At 50.3% G+C, this 27,828-nt stretch overlaps 1 protein-coding gene and 1 pseudogene across 2 annotated transcripts in view; both read right to left on the minus strand.

Moving 5' to 3' along the window:
• LOC140711272 (ATP-dependent 6-phosphofructokinase, platelet type-like) overlaps window positions 1-15,817 on the minus strand; it is a 78,632-nt gene extending 62,815 nt beyond the window's left edge. The window contains exon 1 of one of the 2 annotated variants that reach the window (XM_073014195.1): window positions 15,073-15,817. In XM_073014195.1, the coding sequence (XP_072870296.1) occupies window positions 15,073-15,347 (275 nt within the window). In that variant the 5' untranslated portion in view covers window positions 15,348-15,817. Of the gene's footprint in view, window positions 1-8,099; window positions 8,716-15,072 lie in introns of those variants that run through there. The other variant, XM_073014196.1, reaches the window with a different exon arrangement.
• LOC140711273 (uncharacterized) lies at window positions 8,985-11,752 on the minus strand (annotated as a pseudogene).
• Window positions 15,818-27,828: the final 12,011 nt, after the last annotated feature.

Consider the following 27,828-nt stretch of genomic DNA (forward strand, 5'->3'; position numbering starts at 1 on the left):
ACTGTTGCCCAGGAATAGAGTTCAAGATGTCCTCCCCATGCCCCGGGAAACATGGCATTTCCATGCACCCCTGCTTTGGTCCCCCAGCCACCACCCTCCTGATCTCAGCCATCTGATGGCATCACTCCCCACAGCTGGAAACACCTGACCTCTTGTCACCCTCCCATCTCCCCTGCCTTCTTCCAGCCCGGGGTCTTCAGGGATGCCCACAGAAGGGACCAGGAAACCAGGGCCTGCATTCAAAGTCCTCCACGGCAGGACAATCACCAACGGCCAATACTCCCAGAACCTTCCACCTCTAAAACGCTGCATTCTCTTTGCTATGTACACACGGAAGCATGTCAGGTTCCACCTAAAGGTATCATCAGGTTCCACGCTGGTCAGGAACCCAAGCCTAGTCACTCTGCGTGACTCAATTCACCATCCACCGAGAAGCCTGCAGTTTGGATGGTGGATGCATTTCCCCTGAAGACTCAGAGACGGGAGCCTGGCCAAGGAGACCCATCAACCCCAGTCCCTACAAGGCCCGGATATCCCCTCTGCTGTCTGCACAGAGTACCACAAGTCTAGCAGTGCTGGCTCTGTGGTGGGATCCATCTCAACCTGCAGAGGACCCGGGGCAGAACCGTGCAGCCTAGCTGCAGCCAGAGGCCTAAGGGATTCCCACAAGGCTCTCCAGCCAAGGTGCCCTCACCACAGGCAAAGCCATGCAAGAGAACTGCCTGCTGAACTGGAAACGTCCCAATCTGCTCAGCCAACACAGAAAGACAACAGCCACCTACAGCTGCTGAGCCCCGAAACGTGGCCACTGGGTCTGAAGGGCTGAATCTGGAATTTAATCTGTGAAGTTCTTTTCAAATGTGTTTAGCTATGTAATCAAATCTTTATTCTAATTAAATTTAAAGGAGCCTCTGGATATGGGCTCCCTTGTCAGGCATCACAGCTCCAGGGAATAATGGGAGAGAGAGGCCCAGAGCCTCTCTGCATTCTCCATGCTAATTCAACACGTCATCATAAGGAAAGGCACTCCAGCAGGAGAGGTGTGCACAGGAAGAAATGGATTGGCCCTGACACAAGCATGACCCCCATGGCATCACAGCTGCCTCAGCCAAGAGGCAAAAGACAATGATGCCCACCTGGACAGGCCACCGGATGTGATGACGCAACCCAAGCCCTAGGCCCACAGCAGCCAGAGACCACCCGCTGCTCGTCCCGGGTGAAACACAAGCCCTGGTCCCACAGCAGCCAGAGACTACCCGCTGCTCATCCGGGTGAAATAGGCAGAGCTGCCTGAGCCCTCAAAAGCAGGAAGAATTAAGGAGGCAATTCCCGCGATTCCCAGGACACACATGACATGCCTCGGAGACAGACACAGGCTTCGCTGTGAAAGTGCAGAGGATGGTGCAGTCCCTAGGTGGGCTGCTTCTTCCAACGATCGGGGAAGAAACCAGATCCATTTCCTTGTAGGAGAACCATTTGTACCGTGATTAGACAGGAGACAGAAGGTGGCTGATGTTATCAGATCACCAAGCACCGCACGGCTGCTTCTCCAAGGAGAGCCTGGAAACTTGCAGCCACCCGTGTAGGGGCTGCAGTGTTTACAATGGAGACATGGGTGACTGAGGTCTGGCTTCCTCAGGGAAGCTAAATTTGAACTTTCACCACTGAGGAATCAGTCATTTACAGTCACTCTCCCTCAGTGCAGAAGAGGGCTCAAGACACTGCACCAGACTTCAACACTCAGGGACAAATTCACAAGTTTTACAAAATGTCTATTTACTTGGGATGCCAGAAGAGATGTAGCTTCACACACACACACCCCCGGGTTTGCTTAGCCCCTCCACCAGTGGACCTCACCAACGGATGACACATCCACGCCTCATCCATGGCAGCACAGAAAACCACTTGGAAGACAGCCACTCCCACCAATCTTCCTGGTTTTGGTGTTTAAAACCTGCATCTCATACGTGAGATTACACTTCTCCGAACAACAGACATTGCGACTGTCATTTCACCCAAAAGGGCTTTAAGAAATGACACACGGCCCAGATGCCACAGGTCGCAGGCCACCGTACTCTAGCCTAATTCCTTTGTACCTGTATGGAGGCTTCACAGATACAGCCCCATCACATTAATGACCCTATGAGAAGCTCAGGGCAGAGACTAACTCAATGCTGAATTTTTACATATTTATCGCCCTTTTATCCAGAAGACAATGGAGAAAGGCTGGGGCAGATCACCTCATTGAGTGTAATGACTCCAGCCACTTCTCTTCATCCCAGGTCACTCCCTCAAATCACACGCTTTTGAGAAACCAAAGTCATTCTGTTCTCTTCACTCTGGGTTCCAAGTACTAAATTCCTCCATTTTATATCTGGACTGCAATCTGATACAAAATTTAAAGCTAATTTAGGTTGCGGTAATAGCTCCTATTTACGTTATAGAAAAGGCATGAATGAAAACTTTAATCTGTTCATAGGACCAATTTTGTAAACAAACCAATTATTCAAGCAATGATTGTCTACAGTTAGATGCAAATTACTTTGCTCATAAAAGATTTTCCAATAGGCATTTTTAAATCCATGGTCTGTATTTCCTGAGCCTGTCTCTGCACCTTCCCGAGTGCACAGGACTTCTCAGGGCATCCCATCAGCAGGCCCACTGAAGAGAACAAGCCCGCAGCCCCCAGCCCAGCAATCAAGTCCGAGCCCCAGCAGCCCCTCATCCAGCTGGGGCTTCCTCACCAGCACAGCACCCAGAGGACTCCAGGTTTAATGCCACGTGTGCATGGAAAGTCGAGTGCTGGAAGGACCACAGTGGACATTCTACAAATGCAAATTCCCTCCTCGAACAGCCCAGCAACCCTCTACCTTCCTCAAAGTACCCATGCCAGGCAGGCATAGAGTCTAATGGGGTGCCTAGGAATCAGCATTTAATATGATTCTGATGAATAAAAAAGTTTGAGAGGCCGGTCAGCGAGAGGCTGCCATGGTCTCCACTGATTTGCAGGCTCTGAAGAGACACATCCAGGTAACAGGTCAGACAGGACAAGGATGGGGAGGTGGAGGGCAAATCCCATAGGCCACCAACCACCCCGCCATCCCCAGAGACTCCGTGATTTAAGGAGAGGCAAAACCAGGGAGAAAAGATGCCTGCACCACTCGAGGGACTGAGCTTTCACCTAAAGCGTGCAGCATGTGGCTGAGGGTCAAAGTTGGGCAAGCCAGGAGCACAGAACGGGGTTCACAGGCCCAGAGGTGCCCCCCACACCCAGACCTCCCAAGCACTGCCTGTCTCCTGCTCCCCTCTATTGTGTTGGTTTCTCAGCTGCCCCCCACCACCTTACACCTCTCTACAAGCTTGGTGAACTGAAAATAGCACGGGAGTGTAAGAGCTGGGCTCTGGGGCCAACATCCTGCCTGAGACATTAGTTCCACCCTACCCAGCTGTGATATGAGCCCGAGATTTCTCAAATGTGAGATGGGAAGGAACTGAACCCACTTCCCAGGGCGGCTGTGGAGACTGAGATCACATATAGCCACACCTCGGCGTCCAGCACACGTGGGACCCCAGCCGCGTTGACCCTGATGGGAATCCCTCTATGCCCCCTCTGCTACCAGAGCCAACTCCCACCAGTAGCTGTGGAGGGTGCGTCCTCTATTCCCACGCCACTCACCTCCCATCACTCCACACAGTGACCTGCCGCGCAGCAGCCACCAGCAAACCCAGCCCCACTATCCAGGCTCCTGTGGATAACCGAACCCTCACCTTGGGGCGTCTTCTACTTGCGGTTCCAAAGGGGGCCGAGAAACCGCCCTCAAGGGCACTCACCTGTTCCTTATTGCACGTAATGACGTGTCACGCAGGTCCACCAGCAAACCCGGCTCCACCATCCAGGCTCCTGTGGATAACCGAACCCCCACCTTGGGGCGTCTTCCACTTGCGGTTCTGAAGGGGGCCAAGAAACCGCCCTCAAGGGCAGTCACCTGTTCCTTATTGCACGTAATGACCTGCCATGCAGGGCCACCAGCAAACCCGGCTCCACCATCCAGGTTCTGGTAGGTAACTTCCCCCACCCCGGCTTCTTCCTAGGTGTCTGGGAGGCTCAGAAACTGCCCTCCAAGGGCACTCATCTGTTCCTTATTGCACTAATACCTCGTTTACAGAAACCCACTTTGACTTCCAGCACTGCAGGTGTGACAATTTAGGAATCCTGCTTGCTTGCAAGCTCCAAGAGCTTGAGATCATGTCCACCTCACCAGCATCCCAGAGACACAGCACTGTCCCACTGTTTAAAATTCCAAAATACTCTTTCAAAATGCTAGTGGCATTTGGTTTGCACATAAAATGCTAAACACCTTCAAGTGAAACAAGTATCTTCAACAGTTTGATTCAATCATAACATGTGAGTTACACATCTGCGAAGTTGTAAAGCCTCATGCATTTATAACATTTTATGCATGGTCAAATGATTAATATAAATTATGAGAATCTCTAACAGGTTTTTTTTCTGACATTAGATGACCAAAGGAAAACTGGGTTCTGGCTGGCTTGTGGGCCTGTAGAGGCAGACATCGGCTGACACAACCAAGTCCACGCCAGGTGATGGTGGTTTTCACTCCATCCCAAAGCCCCATATTTGAGTTTACAGCTATGACTACTGAATGGATTTTTAGACCCTCAAAAACATACTTTGTTTGCTTTTATGCAACAAAGTTAAAAGATTATCCCTCAGATACAGGCTCTGAAACTGTGGAATAATTATTTCGGAACAGAGCCTCTGCCAGATCAGGATAAGCACTTGGGACAACACCCCGTGACCTCAGCCCACACAAACCCATCCAGAGACCTCCCGCACTGCTCTGTAATTTCTGTAAACACGGTATTAGTGCAATAAGGAACAGATGAGTGCCCTTGGAGGGCAGTTTCTGAGCCTCCCAGCCACACGGCCATGTTCAGGCTGAAGCCGCACCACCTGCAGAAACTGTCCCTCCCCGAGGTGTGCCTGGCTTCTCCCTTTTTCCAGAACTTAACAAAATCTGAAAGGACAGGTCTGTGTAGAAAAACACAAACTACTTGTGATTTCTTTTCCCAGTTCAGGCTGTAGGAAGCTCCTTTCAGCCCTCACCGTGTTCTGACTGTGGCTTGGTTCCCATAAGAAATAAAGTCAGAAGCCGGGCGCAGTGGCTCAAGCCTGTAATCCCAGCACTTTGGGAGGCCAAGACGGGTGGATCACGAGGTCAGGAGATCGAGACCATCCTGGCTAACACGGTGAAACCCCATCTCTACTAAAAAATACAAAATATTAGCCAAGCGTGGTGGTGGGCGTCTGTAGTCCCAGCTACTTGGGAGGCTGAGGCAGGGGAATGGTATAAACCCAAGATCCGGGCACTGCACTCCAGCCTGGGCAACAGAGCGAGACTCTATCTCAAAAAAATAAAAAAATAAAATAAAGTCAGAATTCTAGTCCCCGTCTCCTGGGCGGTGTGGCAGGCATACATACCTTCAGTTACATGAGGAAAGGCGTGGCAAGCCCCCTTCCTTCAGTAAAACTGCACAGTTCCCAGAACCCTGATGCCATCCCCCTCACGCCACTCTGAACACCTGGACAGAGCACATTTCAATGCGTGCACCTTTGTAGGCTAGTTTTCTATTTCTCCACTAAATCACCCCAAATTTAGCGCCCTAAACACTGACTTATTTTCTCACATTTCTGGAAGCTGGAGTCCAAAACAGGTCCCACCAGCTAATGCCCAGGTGTCAGCAGGGCTGGCTCTGGGGGAAGCGAACATCCCCTTCCCTCCTGTGGCCTCTAGAGGCTTCACACATCCCCTGGTCCATATGGCACCCACCAGTCTTCAGAACCCACAACGGCCCTGATGGCCCAACAGGAAGACGCAGAACGTCAGGAACCCAGGCTCCAGTGCTATGGCCAAGCCTCCCCAACCTCCCAGCAGCTCACGCACTCCCGTGCGAGCTAGTATAGATTCCACTTTAACTAGTGTCACCTGTGTAAGGGGTAAGCGCCCAGCTGTGAACTGGTTAACCTCACCCACACAGACGCCGGGAATAAACTCACAGGCCATGGACCACTGCACAAGCAATGAGCGACCACCTGTTCGGGGACCTCCATGGCCCAGCAGAGCCCTCCAGTGCCTCCCCATGGGCTCAGGGACCGGCGGCCAGGGTCTGCAGAGCCAGAGGGCCCTGGATTAAAAAAAAAAAAAAAAAAAAAAAGGCAGCTCCTATGTTGGGATGCACCCGCCCGTGGTTGAGTTCCCGGTACTTTAAGTAGCCCAGGTGGACAAGTCGCTCCGCGTGCAACCCCATCACCAGAATAACGCCTGCACGTGGCGAGTGCACGGGTGTCCACCCCTCAGCCCAGCTGGCCGCGCTAAGCACATCGCCGCGGTGATGCCCAATCAGACTCAGCTGCTGGCACAGCCCAGGCATCGGACCCCAAGAACATTCCGGATCACAATTCACAGTAGTGATTGCGATCAGGGCCACATGTGGCTGAATGTATTTACAGGAGGACGCCACAGCCGATCTATCTGGACTGAGAGCATTTCCCACTGTACATTCTTACAACACCATTTTATTTGCACTTTATTAAACTTTTATGGCTTTTTCTGCCTATCTACTTTATGGTAGTGTTCTTGTTCTTATGACTGCAGTGATACTTCAAGCTACAGCTATCAATGTGTAAAATTAGTTTGGAAGGCGCCTTATCATTAAACATTTCACAAGCAAGCAATCAGAGGCACCTAACCTGGAGGCCCGTTTTCTTCTCTGAGCCAAACCTACCTTGGACTCAAAGAAAACAGCACACGGAGAGGGGCTGGGTCTCCAGCACTCATTTCTAGGGGGCCTCCTGGGGAGCAGATATGGAGGGAGAAGCCCTGGGCTACGGCACTGTTGTACTAAAGAAAAGTCCATTTGGGTAAATGCAAGCACCAGACTTAAGAGATTAAGCAAACCATGAAAAGAAACCACTAACTACAGCTTCTCCAAAACAGAACTAAACTCCCTTTAGTTTGAATTGGAAAAGCAGAAGTGATGATCAGGATACAAAAGAAATGACAAAGTATCTGAACACAGGAGAATAAACAAGGGCCACTGTCTCTTCCTGTGTCAGTGAGAGCCTCACATCTAAGCTGGATTTAGAAGGTTGCTACTTTGGACTGAAAGTTATCCCCAACCCTAGGTTGTAAGCAAGTGGAGTAGAACGCTTCAATTATTTCAAAGTTTAGAAGTAAAGTTCTGCAACTCTCACAACCATTTTAAATGGTGTGAATTTTAAAGTGACTCAATCTGTTGGCTGGAGTATCTAACGGCTTAACCACGGGGTCATGTTGGAAAATTATTCCAGTTGCTTTTGTTTTTCCTACTGAAGATGTATTTGAACGTTCTTGTAGTTTGCAGTTGGCTGGTTCTGATGTTTGGTCCTGAGGAGGCCCAAGTACCCAGAGAGGAAGAATCTGAAACCTCAAGACACTCCAGTGCTATCTGGGGAGATGGAGACCCCAACCTAAGGGCTACTGACAGACTCAGCATGGGCGCAATCCCGCCTGACGCAATGGGCCACATATTTTCCGCTTACAAAACAACATAAGCACATACCCCCAGGTGTGCACCCATGCTCTGTACACGCTCATGTCTGTCCATGCCAATACCAGTACACACCCCCAGGTGTGCACACACGCTCTGTACACATCTGTCCCCGCCAACACCAGCACACACCCCCGGGGGTGCAAACACACTCTGTACACGCTCACGTCTGTCCATGACAACAGTACACACCCCCGAGGTGTGCACACATGCTCTGTACACATCTGTCCCTGCCAATGCCAGCACACATCCCCAAGGTGTGCACACACGCTCTGTACATGCTCACACCCCTTCCTGCCAATATAAGCACGCACCCCCAGGGGTGCACACACGCTCTGCACATACTCACATCTGTCCCTGCAGTCTGAATTAAACAGTCACGGAGAGGCAGAAGAGGAGGAGGAAAGACGCAATGGGCACTGAGGTCCTGGGCCGGCTCCCCTCCCTACCTCGGGAGACACCCCTCATGTGATCCTGCTGTCACTCACCCTTCTGCCTCCATCCTCCATCCTCCCATATGGATCAGGAGGACGCCCACTGCACAGAGCTGTGATGAGCATGAACAGAAGATGGCAGGAGCTCATGCCAAGGTGCTGAGCACGGGGCCTATGGAGTGCTTCTTTCTGCTGTGGCTGATATCATTAAACAAGAGGCTGACACAGCTTCCGGAGAGAATGTCACTCACTGAGAAACTGAAACGTGTGACCTAGGAGCCTGTGAAGGTCTAAGAACCAACAAACCAAATGATTTTGTTTGTTTTTCAAACACTGTAGCCTGTTTTTTCTTTTTTTAATGCTCTACCTTGGGTATCATTTAGTTTAATTTCAAAGTAAGTCCAATAAATACACAAAATCACAGGACTGAGCATGGAGCATTGTTTCACTTCATGTCCTCCAGCCTTTAGGACACATTAAGGAAAGACATGATTCCAGGATTCCCATTAGAAAGGCTGCCCTGAGGCACCTGCTGGGACAGCCAAATTGCAGCTGTTGATGTTGCCCCCAAGCTGCTTGGATGAAGCAGAAGATTCCTGAGGTCTCTTCTCTTCTGTGCCTCACCCAGGAGAGAAGGTGGAGGGAGAAAGGTGAGAGAAGACAGGAAGAAGGAGGGGGGAGGGAGGGAGAGAGGAGGGGGAGGGAGAGAGAGAGGAGGGGGTAGGGAGGGAGAGAGGAGGGGTAGGGAGGGAGATAGGAAGGGAAGGGAGGGAGAAAGGGGGGGAGGGAGGGAGGGAGGGAGGGAGGAGGGGCATGTTCCATCCACCAAGGCAGCTGCACTGCAGAGAGAATGGAGGGTGTGTTGCCTCTCAGGACAGCAAGTTCAAGCTGTTTATAATTGTTAGTGTAAACAGTGACCAGCTGAGGACAGGGCTGTAATTGGAGTTGACAACATTTTATTTTCATAGTTGATATTGTGGACCTGGATCTAAAGCACCGTGCCTTGCCCTTTTGCCAGATGGGCCAATGCCTCTCTATACTTAAGTCTATTTGACTAAATACCTGATATTGACTAGGAATTATGTTGTGTAGGATACCCCTTACCACAGTAACGTCAAACTCACGTTCTCAATGCAATTTGCTCAGGGACTGGCTTCTAACTCTGGGTGGGAATGTTAAACTCAGTCCAGTTCAATTCAATAAGCATTTATCAAGAAAATCCTAGACCAAGAGCTGTGTTAGACACTGGGTAGGGGGTAATGGGGATACGAAGATGTAGAATTAGGACTCAAGAAGCTCAAATGCTCTCATTTAATTCCCTAATGCAATTACCCAGCTTCAACCTGAGGGCTGTAATGTCTAAATTCACTTTTTCTTCATTCCAGTTCTACATAACAAAGCATAAATAATAATAGAGGAATGATTCCGTGTTGGACTATTCAGTGGACAGAGAAGAGCATTCTGACCGGCGTGAGACACTGTCTCCATTTCCAGGGAGCCTGTGACGTGGCTGCACGGAGCACACGCGTGAAGATTCAGGAGCACGAGCGTCAGGTGACGGGAGGAGCACGGAGGCAGCACCAGACAGATGCCTGCCGAGGGGCCGCTGCAGCCGAGCTGGCCGGGAAGGTCACGGGAGCGGGCTCAGGCGTCTCCCTCCAGCCACACTTGGTTTTCATGAGGACGCGTGCAGGGAAGGGGATGACACCGAAATGCTGTGGTGCTGAGGGGAGGAGGGGAGGAATGCAGGGTTGAGGGCTGGCCACCACCCCTTGCGTCCCTGCCCCTATGAATGCTGCCAAAATCAGCCCCAATGGGGAGAAGTGAGGTGGCTGAAAGAGGTGGACAGACTTGGCTTCCATGGAATTCACAGATTCCAGTCATTAAAATTACCTTCTGAGTTTTCATTTGGAAAACTTTGCAAAGGTACTTAGGGACAAAAGGCAGAAGATGAAACCAACACAGTTGGGCTCAAACCGCCGCCCTTCTCCTCTCTGCATCCAACACCCACCCTGAGCCCCTGAGTGCGAGGACCCGGAGCTGCCCAACCCAAGGGCGCGGCCCCTGACCAGAGGAGGGAGCGGCACAGCGGGGCCCCCAGCATGTGGATGGCAGGATCTGTGCTATCTCAGTTCCAAGGCCCCAAGCAGAGAAGGCCTGGGGCTCCCAGCTGAAGCTTTGCTGTCTCCTCTGTCACCAAAGTCGAGAAGGACTGAGTGAGACCAACGCCGGACCTGCCGGCTCCTCAGTGGCTGCCGATGTGGCCCTCAGGCTGCGGGTGAGACTGTCTAGGGGAGCCCAGACAGCGGTGAGAATCACAGCCACGAGTGCTCCAGGGGACCCAAAACACAAGCGCAGCCTGAGGAAGGCAGCGACCGCTCAGATCCCCGTCCAGGCTTGTGTGCCACACTCCAGAGGCACACGGCATCAGAACATGGCGCTTTAAGTGGCTTTGTGGGGTGCAGGAACACAAAGTGGGGCCTCGAGTGGCTCAGAAGTCACTCCCACCAGACAGCGGGGACCTGGGCGGCCCCTCTGGACGTGGCTGGAGTCTCTCCAGGGCGGGCTCCAAAGTTCCACGGAGGAGGTGAGAGTCCGTCTTGCTCTGACCTGAGAAAGGCCCCTAATAGGTATCCTGAACATGCAGGCACACAGCTGGCTGACTCATCTGAAGGGACCTGCTGTTGCCACAAGCCAGGGAAGGCTGGAGAGAACTCGACTAACACAAGAACCTTGCCCAGGCACCCACCTGGGGCGCCCACGAGAAAACTAGGGAAGCTGTGAAGACGGAGGTCTGCACGGGGCTGGGAGAACCCAGGGAGGAGCCGCACTGGGGACCAGGTGGGATGGAGGGCTGGGCCTCACAAGCAAAGGACGGAGGCGCTCAGTGCCATGAAGATCCCGCTGCACCCACAGCTGCAGGCGTGGCTGGCAGCACGAGCTTGGTTGCAGGGGCCCAGGAGCACGTGTGTTTGGCAGGAGCTGCCCTCCTGGAGCCGCACTATGGGTACCGTCATTTTAGAGGCAGGCACCTGATATCAACGATGACAATCAACCATGCCACCCTGAATTATAGCCGTGTCCTCAGCGGGTCACTCTTTACGCTGACAATTACGAAGAGCTTGAACTCGCTGTCCCAAGAGGCGACAAGCCCTTCATTATCACGGCGGCAAGCCTCTGTGCGGCCCTCCACCCCCGCCGCTTCCCGTTGGGGGCAAGTGAAGTCCCGTGACGGTGACTCAGAGCCAGCCCAGTAGCTTCAGTGCAGGAAAAATCACAAACACTCAAACACATCCTAAACATGGGCAGTTGGTAGGAGCCGATTCCTCAATTCAACCTGTTCGGAGGCTTTCTGGGCTAGCACAGCTCTGATCACAGGCTTGCGCTTTCTGCTCCCTGTGAAGGGCGGCGAGGAGGCCGGGCTCTGCCATTCTGCAGGCTCCACTACGTGAAGTCTGCCCGGTGGCCTGTGCCAGACAGTGTGACCGTTGCCCGCAGCGAATACTCGGCACAGCAGAGCCGGCGTGGGGAAGAACAGAAAGTGCCCTGTAAACCCTCAGAAGACGCTAAGCCACGCACGGCCTCACGTGCACTGCGTGTCAATCACGGGAAGCAGGAAGGAGCTCTTAATAGTTCCAGTAAATGCAAAGGCCGCCCTGGAAAACTGCGTGAAACTTTCTGACGACTCACAGGTGAGGAGCCACTGCCTGAGACACAAAGGTAAAGAATTAATCTGAAACTGCATATTATAAAACTTATTTTTAAATGACGGTGCTTAATTGAAAAGACTCCCAAAGAGTACTGCATTAGAAAGTGACAGAGTGAAACCGTGAGGCTGACCACAGGAGTCCCTGGAAAATTCACCAATGGGGACATTGTTTCCCAGTGTCAAAACTAGGAAACAGAAGAACCGCACCTGATAAAACATTCAATTAATCACTTGAGTCCTCCCCACATACGAAGCTATGTTAAAAAGTGTTCCCAGAAGCTAAAGTGAGCAGGAGGGCTGTGAACACACAAAGAAAGAGCCACTTCGTCTGCGGACCACGACAAAAGAAACGCTAATGAGTGCCTATGACATGCTGGAGTCCAGGGCTCTGGGTACAGCTGTGACGGGGACACTCAGGGTTCCACTGTCCAGATGGGAAAACAGGGTGGAAACACCAGGGAGCCTGTCCCAAGGTGCAGAGCCAGTGAATGGTGGTTCATACTGGGCCAATCCCAGCTGCCAGGCTCTGGGGCTCCTGGGGACAGAAGCCTGTTGACTTCACTCTGGTGTGTGAGAGGCGGCAGCATCCCCCAAAGGAGCCTGGAGAAGTGGTGTTACCCTCCATCCCTCCATCCCCTGTCCCCGGTGTTACCCTCCGCCCTGTTCCCAGAGTTACCCTCCGTCCCCCCATCCCCGGTGCTACCCTCTGTCCCCTGTCCCCAGTGTTGCTCACCATCCTCCTCACCTCCGGGCCCCTCTCCCTGTCCTCCCTCATTTTCCTGTTCACCCAGAGCACATCACATGACTCTTCCCTTTTCAAGAGGCTCAGCTATACCCAGAGGCATTCCAGCCTATTCAGGACAGGACACACACCCTGGGGAAATGCTAACACAGGGTCGGAAGGGCCTGAGACCCTCACTGTCACCCAGGAAGGATGGAAGAGCCCACGGTCATGCTGCTTGTGAGGCAGGATGAAAACATCTGTGTCCAAAATATTATTTTCACTAGAACTGTTCAGACCATCCGTGAACGAATCAGTTAAATACCAGCAAGGGCCATTCCCACTTATTCTCTGGCTACAGTTTTCCACCCACCAGCTACCACACTTCTAGGAATTATCCCTAATGCAGTATCAGCGCCTTGTGCCTTTAGGAAAACCTCTTTCTCTCCAGCTTTGTCCTCCTTCCACAAAAGGTGCCTCTGACTGCCTCACTCACCGTACCAGGATTTCGCTCGGCTACAGAGGAAAATCTGCATGGGGCTCAGAGGTGGGTGGTCCCCTCATGGGCAGCAGCTCTGTGACATCCTCCGAGGAGCCTGGCCCAGGCCTGCCCCACACACCAGGACTCTGCCTTCTGGCCCTCGGGCCCCCGAAGCTGCTTTCCCTCCAGGGGTCATGCCTCGGGCAAGAAGGCCGGACAAGAGCCCAGGGCTGCTGTGGGTCGGGAAAGTCTCCTGACACCTCCCACTCCAGGACCCCCCATCAGCATCCCAGCATCTGGACCTGTGTCACCAGCCGCTCTGCCGTGCAAGAGAATTGGATTTTCAGCTGGGTGTGCTGCTTCCCTAAACAAAGTAGGGTGTTGTTACTGAGGAAAAAGGAAAAAGCTAGCATCTTCCTGGCAACCCCACGACATCCAGCCACTGGTTCTCACCACCCCAGAGATGTCCATCCAGGGCAGATAGTGTCTTCAACCAAGCGCCACTGACCCAGAAGTGCAGTAATTAGTACACTTTCACCAGAATCACCCACTCCTTCACCTTTACACCCAAGAAAAACATGTTTGCCAGGCAAATTAGATGTCCAGGAGGTGTAAGGAAACCCCAAGCCTGCTTTAAGCCTCAGACTTTTGAGACCGTTGAGGGCTGTGCGCACAAGAGCAAGGCTGCACCCGAAAGCTCTGCTCCTGCCGGACGTCATGGACAGACCACACGGCTCAGCCACATGGACCCTTCCAGGACTTCACGAGAGGGACCTCCGTGGTACATGCAATGATGTGCACTTCGTTCAGCCTCGAACAGACCACGTCCTCGTTACAGGGTCGGTGGTCCACCTCCTGCCATCAGCTCCCCACCTCACCGAGGGTCTGCATCTGCATCTGTCATAACTTTGCTGTTTTACCCGGGTACTAAAATGCAGCATCGGAATGTTTAAAGGTCTTTAAATATCAACCCTCCGGGTGCAGTTCTTGGCACTTTAATGCGGTCACTCGATGCAGGCCTCACTCACAACTCTGAGGTAGCTCATACCTTTCCTACCTAACCAAGGAAGAAACGAAGGCATGGAAGGTGCAGCTCCTAAGGAGCAGATTAGGATTCAAACCAGTGATCTTCGTCACATGCTGAGCTACCTCCCAGGCTGAGATAACATTCAAAATTAACCAGGTAGAACAGCGTTCCATAAATCAGCCAGAAATGGTCCTTGTGGATGGGCCTCTGGTTATTCCCTGAAGAACAAGACCATTCGCCCAAAAATCCACCTGTGTCACACTCAAATGTTTACATATACAATTATTTTTAAAATACCCCAATCAAGCATGTTCACAGCCATTTAGAGCCATACAAATTGTCTGCTTTGCTTACAATCAACCCAAGACCTCTGTCGGCAAAGGGCACGGTGCCAGGTCCAGAGAAGGTGGGACAGAGACACAAACAGGAACCGCTCCGTTTCTTTGGGAGCCTCGCTCTGATGGGCCCGCGAAGACATGGCGCAGACGGCGGGGCACAGGCAGAGGGCAGGCCAGGAGAAGGGGCTGCATTGCCGGGAGGCAGTGCTTTGAGCTCTAATGGATGGAACACTGCTAACCAGCGAAGGTGGAGAGAGGGCAGCCGTCTGACAGGACGAAGAGGCAGCAAAGCACAGTTGGCCTCGGGGAACCGGAAGCCACAGGGACATCAGGCTGGGTGCTGCTGTCTGCTGGCCACCGGCTGGGAGACTGTACTGGGCCTGGAGGGACATCCCTGACACTCCCCACTGGATGCCAGGGGCACCCCCAGCCCCAGGTGAGAACCACGGATCCCATGGTGAATGAGGACAGCCTGTGGGAAGTAGGGCTGGGACAGCTCTGCACGGCTTAATAGGAAAGTTGGGTTCTATTTTGTGGGGTTTTGGTCACGCCAATGGCCGGTCAGTGCTGTCCATCAGGAAGTGATTTGAGGATAGATTAGAGAAGGGGCTGCCAAGGCCAGCTGGGCATTCGCTGCCTGGGTCCAAGGAAAAGGAAATAAAGGCTGGCGATGTGACAGTGTGGGGGAGCACAGAGGGAAGGAACTGGTGGAGACACAGGACTGGCTCCGCACAGGGCCACGAGCAGCTACCCGGGGGTCGTCCTATTAATTCTCCTTAGGGTCCAAGAGGCGGCTGTGAGGATCCCTCTCCTGAGGACAGAACTGCTCCAGAGCCACACAGCGAGGATCCAAAGAACCAAGATCCCGGCCAGCTCCAAAGTGGGCGATCTTGACCCCTCACCCGTGGTCCTGAGGCAGGGATCAGAGCCCCCTGGACACACAGACCCTCCCAGGAACTGCAGGAAGGGGAAGCAGACGCCCCGGACCAGCGGCAGGACCCAGGGTTTCTGCCCTCCAGGGCACATTTGGACCAGCCACTGCACAGGTGGACACACGGTGCTTTAACCCGCGCTGGGGAAAGGAGCCCTCGCTGTCAGGATGGAAGGGTGGAGACCCCACCCTCGATGGGGACCGGCCTCCCTACTTTAACCCGCGCTGGGGGAAGGAGCCCTCACTCTCAGGGTGCAGACGGCAGCTCGATCGGGCTGGCCTCCCTGCTAGGCACAGCCTGAGCCACATGACGAAGTCCAGAGAGGATTACCATTGTACACCTGGCCCAGCTTCCGGCAGCCCCCGACCAGGCCACTACCCTCACTCCAACAGCCCGGTCCATCACCAAGCCCCACCCTCTTCTGCCAGCCCTGCCCCCACAAGGCCCCTCCTCTCGCTGCAAGTCCCGCCCCCAAGGCTCAGCTTGCCTGCAGCCCCGCCCCACTGGCTCCACCCCATCGCCTGCAAGCCCCATCCCCAAGGCCCAGCTCATCCCCGCCTACGAGGCTTCACTCCTCACCTGCAAAGAGCCACCCCTTACTAAGCTCCTCCCATCACTTGCACAGCCCCGCGCAACATAGCACTACGCCCTCCAGGAGCCCCTTTTTTCACCCGCGCAGCCCCGACCTTCACCAGGCCCCACTCATCTGCATAGACACGCCTCTCGCCACGTCCCACTTCTCCCTTGCCCACTTCCCCCTCCTTCTACTGTCCACATCCTGCTGCTGGCCCCACCCCGCCCCTTTCGTCAAGCCGGCCGCGCCCCTTTTACCCGTGAGCACGCTTCTCCCCTTGCCGCCTCCTTCGGCATGTCGGCCCCGCTCCTCCCGCCCATCGCCCTCTGCACCGCCCTCCCGCCCGTCCCAGAGCAGTGGAGGCCCGCCCTTTTCATCTACAGCCTATCGCAGAGGACGTTGCCGTTCGCGCTGACCAATAGGAGTGGTGGCCGTCACGGCAAGCCCCGCCCCACGCCCTACGTCGCGTTAAGTGGGGTCCCTCGCCAGCCCCGAGCTGGTCTTACGCCATGTGGCGCTGTGGCGCGCGGAGGGGGTTGAGTTCTCTGAGGCGGCTGAGCGGCGGGTGAGGCGCTGCGGTCGGCGGCTAGAAGTGCTCGGCGTGCTGGCTCCCGGGAGAGGAAGGTCCAGGGCGGGCCGGAGACGTAGGGGTCCCTGCGCCCAAGCCTTGCAGCTCCCCGCACTGTGGGCGCCCCGCACCCCGAGGCCCTGCCGGGGCCTTCCTTGGGCTCCCACATCCGGGGTTCTGAGGCCGGAGGACCCCGGGGCCGATGCCCCGGGCTGGGGGCCGGGTCTGCCCGTGGCGCTCCCGGCAGGGCCCTCCTTTGGAGTGGGCTTTAATGGGGGTAGTAAATGGGGCCGGCAGTTGCGGTTCTCGCTGGTGTCTTTGCTCCTAGTTCATTTTTGTTGGAGGCCGAGTCCTTAAGAGACCCGAGGCGCCCACAGCCCACTCTTAAAGTCCGGCTGTGTTCAGAGAACTGAAGCCTCCCGGAATTTAACTTTTTTTGGTTTTTTAACGACTCAGTTTATGGGGGAAAAAATTGACGAAGCGGTTTAGTGCTCATGGTAATCCACGAGCCAGTATTTAATGTAACAGTTCAGCGCTGCCGGCCCAGGCCGGGGGGAGACACGGGGCGTCCGTGGCGTGAGTTTGGCAGCAGGTTACTGGAAAGTTCGGGGGAGACCCTGGCCTTACCGCTCATGGGTTTCCTATCATGTCCTTGCTCATAAGTAACTTCTTAAAATGCGTCTCTGTCCCATAATTCTGAAATTTGCTAAATCAGTAAGCAAATGTTGACTACAGCATATCTTCATAATGTTGACAGTGACTGAATAGGTGTTTTCTTTTCCCCTGTATATATCTTTAAAATATTTTGGTGGGATATATTAATGTAGAAAAGCCCGTAAGACATATAGTACAATTTGAGAAAATAAAGTGTTTTTTTTTTTTTTTTTTTTTTTTTTTTTTGAAGAGACGGGATCTTGCTCTGTTGCCCAGGCTGGTTTAGAACTCCTGGGCTCAAGTGATCCCCCTCCTCAGCCTCTCACATTGCTGGGCTTACAGGCGTAAGCCATCTCATCCAGGTGAGAATAATTAGAAAAGAAGTAGGTTGGGCGCGGTGGCTCACGCCGGTAACCGCAGCATGTTGAGAGGCCAAGGCGGGCGGACCACTTGAAGTCAGGAGTTTAAGACCAGCCTGGCCAACATGGTGAAACCGCGTCCCTACTAAAAATACAAAAATTAGCTGGGCGTGGTGGTGAGCACTTGTCGTCCCAGCCACTCAGGAGGCTGAGGCAGGAGAATTGCTTGAACCCAGGAGGTGGAGGTTGCAGTGAGCCGAGATTGCACCACTGCACTCTAGCCTGGGCAACAGAGCAAGACTCTTGTCTCAAAAAAAAAAAAAAAAAAAAAGTGTCCGCATGACCAAGCTGAAGATTTCCCCTAACTGCTCATAACCCTCTCCCTCCCGCTTAGATTAGCACTATCATACAGAAATGTCCTTGCTTTTTAAAAATATTTTACCATCTCTATGCATTCTGACAGTATCTTGTTACCTGCTTGAATAATACCTGTTTAGGATAATACTGTATCGTGTGTATCTTTTGTTTAACATTATGTGACCTTCATCTTTGTTATATGCAGTTGTAGGCACTTTTGTTGGTTAGTTTTTTTTTTAATTGAATGATTAGTCTGCAGTTTATCCATTCGCTGTCGTTACACCTCCAGGTGAGTTGAGTTTGGGACTATCAGAGTTTGTGCTGACAATCTTGTCTGTGAGTGCTGGTGCAGCAGTGTAAGGTGTGGAGGATGTAGACCAAGAGGTGAACGGATTTCCAGTATTCAGATTTTTTTTTTTTTTTTTTTTTTGACGCCCAGGCTGGAGTGTAGTGGCGTGATCTCGGCCCACTGCAACCTCTGCTTCCCGGTTTCAACGATTCTCCTGCCTCAGCCTCCCAAGTATCTGGGACTACAGGCACCTGCCACCACGCCTGGCTAATTTTTGTATTTTTAGTAGAGACTGGGTTTCACCATATTGGCCAGGCTGGTCTGGAACTCTTCGGCTTCCCAAAGTGCTGGGATTACAGGTGTGAACCACCATGCCCTGCCTGCTTAGCTTTCTAAAGAATGCCAAGTGTTTTTCCAAACTTGTTCCACTCTGTACTCCCTGTGGGACAGGTAGCAGTGTACGTAGCAGTATGAGAGCAGTATGACTAGCAGTGTGTGAGAGCTCCTGGTAATATTAGGCTTTTTAAAAAGTTTTCACCAATTCGGTAGGCATGTAATGGGATTTAACTGTAGTGTGAATTTCTTCCAATATTTTGAAGGCTTGTGAGGATTCTGTGAGGAAAAGAAGCCCTTTTGTTTAAGAGTTTCTTAAGGGGAATTTAAACCATAATTGTATTATAGTTATTTTTGAACATGTATAAAGAAAAGGTTTCCAACACTGAAGCTTTAGGTAAGATAAAAGGTCATTAAAATGGGAAGGGTCTTACCAGAAATTAGTTTTCTGGAATGTGCAAGATTTTGGAAGATGCAGTATTTAATTTTTATCTAATTAATGATCTTTATCATGTAAGAGTATTTTCACTATGTGGCTGAATAATGTTAGCCAGATAATTTTCCTGCAGCTCATCTAACTTAGATGACCTTTAGTCTAGACATGCACACCACAGAGCGTGGCGATGGAACAGTAACCGGGCTTGTGAGAGGGCTCTACACTATCAACTAGGAGACAAGATCCACGGATTCACCATAAACCAGGTATGGGTCCTTCTCGGCACCTCCTCATAAATCCACATACATTGCAGGTGTGGTTTCTGGCATAGGTACGGACCCTTTAGGGTGGAGACTAGCCTTGTCCTCGTGTCCCAAGGCCCTGGCCCAGCTCCTGTTGCATGATGGCTACTCGGCTGAACAAAGCTTGTGAGAGAAATGACCCCCGGTCCCTTCCTGGAATCCCGCGAAGCCTGATTCTTGTCAGATTTGAGAGAGTAACACTTCCAGCTGGGTCTGTCATCAGACACACTCAGGTTTCTGCAGCCAAACCTGATGATTCGCTGAGTGTGAGCACGAAGACTCAGTGCCCTGATCTGTTCAGTCAGGTTTTGCCATCAAATAGTTTGCTCTAAACTTCTGCAGAATCTTTCAGTTTTCTGAGCCTTTTGGGTTTCAAAATTATAAAGAAGAAATTGTGGACTTATACTTACTTGGGTTTATATTAAAATGGATTCATTTTTGTTTTGTTATTTGCTTAAGTCTTTTCCTTTTTTTTTTTTTTTTTTTTTTTTTTTAGCATAGTAACTAAAAATGACCACACTTCACATATTTGGCCAGCTGTTGGCTCTGTGCTATGCTTGATGTTGTAGCAAATTTAAAAAACAACTTACCATCTAGAAAGACTGATGCAGCTGTGACTGGAAGCACATGGTGGATGCCATGCGGAGGGCCAAGGACAAGGGTGGGAGCTGCTGCTGCTGCTGCTGCTGCTGCTGGGGGGAAAGGGAAGAGCTCCTGGAGAGGGTGGTGTAAGAAAGCAGCTGCCTCTGGGCAGGGCTCCAGCAAGGGAACCAGCGCAGTGACTAGGGGGTCCCAGGCAAGGTCCAGGCATGGGAGTCCTGACAACAGACTCAGAGCATTTGTGAAATCCTGCAAAGTGAGGGCAAAGACACCTCACTCTGGGTGAGGCCCTTATTAATAGTAGCCAGTACTATAAACTCACTCCTTTATTTTTCAAATTTTATAGAAATGTACTTATTTTTGAGACTGGTACTCACCATCTCACCCAGGCTGGAGTGCAGTGGGATGATCTGGGCTCACTGCAGCCTCAAACTTCTGGGCTCAAGCGATCCTCTCACCTCAGTCTCCCAAGTAACTGGGACAAGGTGCCCCCACGCCTGGCTCATTGTGTGTGTGTGTGTGTGTGTGTAGGTGGAAACTTGCTTTGTTGTCTAGGCTGGTCTCAAACTCCTGGGTTCAAGTAATCCTCTTGTCTTGTGTATTAGTCTAATCTCACACTGCTATGAAGAAATACCCAAGACTGGGTAATTTATAAAGAATGACCTAAAGAGTAAAGAGGTTTAATTGACTCACAGTTCTGCATGGCTGGGGAGGCCTCAGGAAACTTACAATCGTGGTGGAAGGCACCTCTTCACAGGGTGGCAGGGAAGAGAATGACAAGTGAAGGGGAAAGCCCCTTATAAAACTGTCAGATCTCGTGAGAGCGTACTCACTGTCACGAGAATAATATGGGGGGAACCGCTCTCATGATTCAATCACCTCCTACCAGGTCCCTCCCACAACATGTGGGGATTATGGGAACTACAATTCAAGATGAGATTTGGGTGGGGACGCAGCCAAACCATATCACCTTGGTTTTCCAAAGTGCTGGGATTAAAGGTGTGAGCCACTGTGTCCAGCCATAGAAACTTATGATAAGTCATGTTTCTTGTTTGAGAAATAGCTACCATGAGCGCTATTATTATTAAAGCTATATATTGTTAGAAAGCAGACATCTCACTGTATCTGCTGATTTTAAATGCATTGATCATCTGTTACAAAGTACGGTAAGCTTGGAAACGAGTAATTTAACAGCGGTAGATGATGCAGGTCGTAGTGGGCCACTTATGCATGGTGGTTGGATGGCAGGCTCCCTAGATTGGGCTGAGGAGACCCGAGGTCTCACCTCTGCCAGCGACTTGCTGTGTGTGCTTGGCCAGGTGACTCATGGCACCCGGACGGAGTGGGTGGCAAGTGTTGTGATCACAGGGACGTGGTATGTGATTGAGGGAGAGGGCCGGCTGGCATGACTGAAAGAGAAGACAGTTTCTTTCATACCGAAAAGTATGGACACTTACCAGGAGGCTTACCTAAAGTAAGGTCGGGGGCCAGAGTATGGAGCCACTGCCTCATCTCAAGAATAGCTACAACTTACTGTCCTAGGACAAAGGGGAAATGAGGCTTGAGACTCAATAATTTTAGTAGAAATCTGTTATATTTTACAATTTCACTTTTCATTTGTACCCAGCTAGTGATTATACTCTGTATCCATTTTCCACACAAAATCCCAAGGACCTTCAGAATCTCCTCTCGGTGTATTTGGACGCCACCTTTTTCCCATGTTTACACGAGCTGGATTTCTGGTATGTCATGAGTGATTAACTAGTTGATGCAGACTTTAGTATTTGAGTCACTGTCAGCTTATAATTATTTGTCCTCAGGCAGGAAGGATGGCGGCTGGAACACGAGAATCCTAGCGACCCCAGACACCCTTGGTCTTTAAAGGAGTCGTCTTTAGTGAGATGAAGGGAGGGTTTGTAAGTTTTCTTTCTTTTTAATGTTGTGTTCAGCTTACCTTACCCATGTACAGAACCATGATACAGACACATCTGGAAGGTGGTTGATTTTTATATAATATTCTCATTATAGGTGACATGTTCTTGGATTAGCTAGGTCAGTGCTGTGAGCAGAAGCCAGGGGATTAGCAGGGCCAGGATGCTGTCTCAGACCATGTCTGACGACCCCCGTGTATGATCTGCAGCGAGAGAAAAGCTCTTTTCATACCACTATCAACACATTGTCTTTTTCACTCATTCTTGCCCAAGTACATGGTGTACTTTCTAGAGGCTGCGTGGCGAGGTGTGTGACACGCACCAAGCTGCATACAGAGCAGATGGGGGAGTCCAGCTTCACCTCTGACCCAGACACTACAGAGGTTTGCAAAAAAGGCAACACAGCATCACTCTAAGTAGTCAGTTTTTTACTTTGTTATGAGAAATATTTTTCAAACATATTTATATTATCATGTAATGATGGCTTACCTTAATGCATAAGTAGTTTTTAAATGTCTCAGCTTTAATTTAGAATATAGAAAAATTATATAAACACACACAGGCACCTACACAGGCAAAAAAGCCCACATAATCAAAAGCTGCTTGGGTCCTCATTAAAACCCATTTATGCCTCGTGTTCCATTATTGGAATCCTAAGCTTGTGGGAGTTATTTATATCCTACAGCTCAAGGTCATTGCCAAGGTCTGAATTTTTACAAAAAAAATTGCAACCTCAGGCATAAATGGGTTAATTTTTCAGAGTGTAAAGGAGCCTTGAGACCATTTTGGATTAAGAGCTGCTGTCCTGGGCCCGTGTCTTCATGTCCCCTTGTGACTTTGACAACCTGCCTGTGCTGGTGTCCCTGGGGCTTGTGGGTGGCCTGCTCTCTGACTCCCGTAGCCCCCCTCAGCTGGTGAACTATTTCTTACCTTTCATTCTCAATTTGGTGGTCTTTTCTTCCAAGGAGCCTTCTTAAAACTCAAGTTAGGGTGAGAGCTTCTCCCCACTTCCCTCCTGGCTGGTGGGCAGACCTGGTGATCCCTCCAATTTGCAACACACATCAAAAAGTCCATTGTTCTCAATCCTTGGGTCCTGTGCATGGGTGATGAGTGATTGAATACGGTGTTAAACAATGCCTGCAGGGGTGTCTTTTTTTTTTTTTTTTTTTTTGTTACCATTAGAACAGTTTTATTTGCAAAGTATTACAGGCATATGCACCAGAATGTGATCAATTGGCTATATTGTAAGTAATGTATGTGTGTATTATTTTAAATGTATATATTCTTATTTATTTCACATTTCAAGACAGACAATGAGAGGATATTCCCCCAGCACCTTCAAAATAGACTTCTTCCCGACCACACGTACTCAGTGGTCTCCAGGGGTGACCCACTGTGCATCCCGGAGCTTATGTGGGAGAAGCTTAAGCAATTTCATACCACTCACTATCACCCAAGCAATGCTAGGTAATATTTTGTTGGAAAAGTTTGATGGTGGATTGTGGAAAGTTAACTTGTGTGTGTTCTTCCAATTTCATGACATGGTGTCTCTCACATTTAGCAATGCTTAGCTTCGAGGCTCTCCTTGGCATGGAGAAGTGCTCTTCCGATAGTGGATGCAGTCACAGAACCTTCATCACATCCTCACTTTCTGATCTATCGCTTGTTTCTTATGTCACTAGTATAAGGTCATTATAGTAATAATATAGTTATACGTATCCTATAAAACACTAATAATTTACATATAAATGCGAATGTAAAAACATATTTGCAAGGTTAGTTTATATAAAAACAATTATGAAAACTTTCAAGTATACAGAAAAGTAGACTAGGATAATGAGCCCCTAAACACTTATCACATAATAGATATCCTTTTCCTTGTGAAGTTTTTGGAAGTAAATTATAAATGTCATCATTTACCACTAAATATTTGAATTTGTGACCTGAAAACATGATTTTTTCTTACATGAGCTAATGCCATTTTCAGTTTTAATAGAATAAAACATACTTTCATAAAACTGCCTATTTCTTATTCCATATTCACATTTTCTAGTTGGCCCCAAAGTGTTTGCTGCACAGGGTCCCACAGATCACACCTGGTCAGCCCGGGTCTCTCCTGGGCACCCTCTCGGGGACGGCAGAGAAGTGTGCAGGCCGGGTTTCCTCCAGGCGCTCTCACTTTCCAGGTGTCCTGGCTGCTCCTGTGTGGTGTTGGGTGCCATGTTCCTGTGTTTCCTGAGAACTGGAACTTAGATCCAAAGCCTTAGTTTGAGTCAGGCTGCGCCTTTTTAAGCAGAGTCCCTCGTGGGGAGTTCTGCATTGATGGCCACATCCTACCATCGTGTGAGGCCTGCTTGCCTCCACCGGGGGGTCTCACACCAGCAGGGTGCATGCTGAGAGTCGGCCACTGTCTTGTGAAGATCTGCTTTCTCCCTTCAGCCACAGACCATCTGGTGCACTTGAGTTTCTGGTGTCCTGTGATAATTCCTCATCAACCTATTAATGGTTTTCATATTCATTGAGGATTATTGCCTGAATCATTTATTAGAGTTTGTGAAGTTTTCAAATTCTGTAATTCTTCATTCGTTTGCTGGACTTCTTCAAAGAAGAGCTCCACATCAGCTGGGGCTCTTGGGTTATCTTGAAATATGGTTCTGTGGAAAAGGCAGGGGCGGCTGCTCTCCCTGGGAAGTCCAGTTTGAGGAGGAGGGGTGGTGCAGGAACTACCTCTAATGTTGACAGAAGAAGCTGTCTTTTTTTTTTTAAAGACAGGGTCTGGTTCTGTCCCCCAGGCTGGACTACAATAGCATGGTCTTAGCTTACTGCAGCCTCAGCCTCCTGGGCCACCTCAGCCACCTGAGTAGCTGGGACTACAGATGTGCACCCCCATGCCCAGCTAGTGCTAATGTTTTTTGTAGAGACAGAGTCTCGCCGTGGTGCCCAGGCTGGTCTCGATCTCCTGAGTTCAAACAGTCTGCCCACCTTGACCTCCCAAAGTGCTGGGATTACAGGTGTGAGCCACTGCACCCAACATGGAGAAAAGAGTTCTTTCTTTTCTTCTTTTTTTCCCCCCAGTCGTCTTTGTTTTGTTTTTTAGTACCACTGTGACCTCACAAATATTTCTGTATATGTATATATTTGAGACCATGTGATCAGATGGAATTTATTTATTTTTATGCCGACATTTGCCACAGCTGTTGGCCCATTTTGGTCTCACTTCTTTGGTTTGTATGCCCCCATCCCCACCTCCCTAACGCAGGCACAGCCAGGCCTTCCTCCTCCAGAGGCTCAACTGTCTGTTTCCCAGGGAGCTCTGATTTCTGTGGCTAGTGGGGAAGGGCCTTTGGAGAGTAGCATCGGGACACTAGGGGTGGTGATTGCTCCTGGATTCTCTCAACCCCGAGAGTGTAAAATTTGTTTCTAAATTCTAGAATGAGAAATTTCTGAAGGTTCTTTAAGATACTAGTTCCCCAAACCTTAACCATAGCTCAGACAACATAGTAAAGAAAAAGATAAATTCTGTCATTGTAACCTTTTTCTTCTGGTTGAATAAATGTGTTATCTTTATTAACATGTATAACCTTGAACTTGTTGCCAAAAATTGACTTTTGTGAAATTGTCAGTTGGATTACTCTATTACTGTACCTAGGGTTATAAAGTATTTTAACAAATACTTCGTTTGGTTTTTGTCACATCTCTAGATGAAGTTTAAAATGAAAGATCAATTTCTGGCTAGGTGTGTTGGCTCATGCCTGCAAATTCAAGCACTTTGGGAGGCTAAGATGGGAGAATTGCTTGAGGCCAGGAGTTTGAGACCAGCAAGAGTAACCGTGAGAACCCATCTCTAAAACTTAAAAATTAGCCCACTGGGCATGGTAGCTCAAACCTGTAATTCTAGCACTTTGGGAGGCCGAGGCGGGGAGATCACCTGAGGTCAGGAGTTCAAGACCAGCCTAACCAACGTGGTGAAACCCTATCTCTACTAAAAGTACAAAAATTAGCTGGGTGTGGTGGCAGGCGCCTGTAGTCCCAGCGACTCAGGAGGCTGAGGCAGGAGAATGCTGTGAACCCAGGAGGAGGAGCTTGCAGTGAGTGGAGATGGCGCCATCGCACTCCAGCCTGGGCGATAGAGCGAGACACTGTCTCAAAAAAAAAAAAAAAAAAAAAGCTGGACATGATACACAAGGTGACCCCAGGAGACTCCTGTGCAGAGTAGAAACACACCCCAGCACTAAACTCAGTCCCTGAAGTCCCTGTGGGATTCTCCCCACCCCCCACCCCTGGGTCCACCTGTACCCACCTGGAAAGAACAGTGACACCGCCCCACAGCAGGAGCACCATCAGCGGCCGCGGCACCCCAGGTAGCTGGGCCACCCCCAGGGTTTCACAGGTGGAGAGGGAGCCTGGGAACGTGCATTTCTAGCAATTTCCAGGTGATGGGGCACCACACTTTTAAAAATACACAATACTAGGTCTTGAAAGGACTTCTATTCACTTGCACGTTGGTGGGATGGAGCCCTACATTGCAAAGAGCTTTTCTTCACGTGTCCTCCTTGAGCTCAGGGGCTGGCAGCACTTGGTGGGACCTAGTAGGGCGTCCCTTGCTGACTGCACACCCACAGCTAGAGCCCAGGCCCGGATTATTCTCACAGGAAGCCCGCAGAGCTCCTGACACCTCCCTGGAGGTATGAGAAAGCTGAGGCTCTGAGGGGGATAAACTGATTACTGGAAGGTAACGACCTTAGTGAAGTGGTGAAGCTACAGGGTAAACCCTAGTTTTATTTCCTTTTAACTTTCAAGACTTCCTGATTTCCTCTATTATGATACCTGTGCCTTAGAGTCACCAATGGGAACTTGAAGGAAAATAATGCCTGCTGAGGCCAGATGCTCATTTAATTGCCTGGGGGTGGAGCCTGTTTGGTTCTAAGCCCTCCCTCTGAACTTCTGAATGGTGAGGACTGCAAATCAGCTGCCTCCTGCTGGGCCCTGCAGGGTGAAACCTGATGAAGCCCCAGGAACATTCAGTGAGGGGTTAGGAGGGAGGAGAACACGGGTGGATGAAAAGCAAGAAGGAAATGCACCAGCATTCACTGGCAGGCTCTGTCACCCACAGGACAGGGATAAAGACGTGCACACCTGCAGTGCGGACTTTCACAGCCTGGCAATGAGGGCTTTCAGCCTCACAGGTAAATGTCACCTGTTTCTCCACCTCCTTAGGGCTGTTCTAGGGCCCCGGCACACAGCCATTTGGGACAAAGGGCAGTTTCAGTGTCTTTCACTCCACGCTCAAGCTACAGATTGTCCTTATAGCTCAGGTATCCTGGGGATAATCCATCTTGTTTTGTTTTGGTTTTGGGAGCCCAACCCAAGAATCAAATAACTTTCCTAAGGATTTCCAGGAGAAAACATCTTCCCACCAAAGAAGAACCTTACCATTTGGAAAAACACCTCCTGGTAATTTGCAAAAAAACCCAGTTTTCTGGGAAGTGATAATCTTGTCATGAGAACCAAAGATAAAGTTGGAGATAATGAGGGAGTGGTTACATAGGAAATATGTGGTCATTACTCTGATCAATTAGTAAATCACTTTCTTCATATGATATACTTTTTAACAGCTTCTTACTAAACGACAGTGCAGGTAAGAGAGTCACAAGACAGCTTCTTCCTTGAGTCAGTCATCCCCGGCCCACACCAGGGCCTAGCAAGAATGACTTAGGTCACCTGGCTTATTTCCTGGCTACTTGGAGGAGATGGATTTCCCAGTTTACAAATCTCAGCTTCCTAGGATTCTATTCTGATAAAATCTAAATTGTATTTTTTTTTAAAAAAAAGGAATAGGCTGGACACGATGGCTCACGCCTGTAATCCCAGCGCTTTAGGAGGCCAAGGCAGGCAGATCACGAGGTCAGGAGATTGAGACCATCCTGGCTAACAGGGTGAAACTCCTCTCTGCTGAAAATACAAAGAAAACTGAGCCGGCCGTGGTGGCATGCGCCTGTAGTCCTAGCTACTTGGGAGGCTGAGGCAAGAGAATCGCTTGAACCCGGGAGGCGGAGGTTGCAGTGAGCCGAGATTGCGCCACTGCACTCCAGCCTGGGTAACAGAGCGAGATTCCCTCTCAAAAAAAAAAAAAAAAAAAAAAAAAAAGAATAGATGAACTCTAGTGAAATAA

The sequence above is a fragment of the Chlorocebus sabaeus genome, unplaced genomic scaffold (genome assembly GCF_047675955.1).
Source record: "Chlorocebus sabaeus isolate Y175 unplaced genomic scaffold, mChlSab1.0.hap1 unalloc_scaffold_438, whole genome shotgun sequence".
NCBI classification, from domain to species: Eukaryota; Metazoa; Chordata; class Mammalia; order Primates; family Cercopithecidae; genus Chlorocebus; species Chlorocebus sabaeus.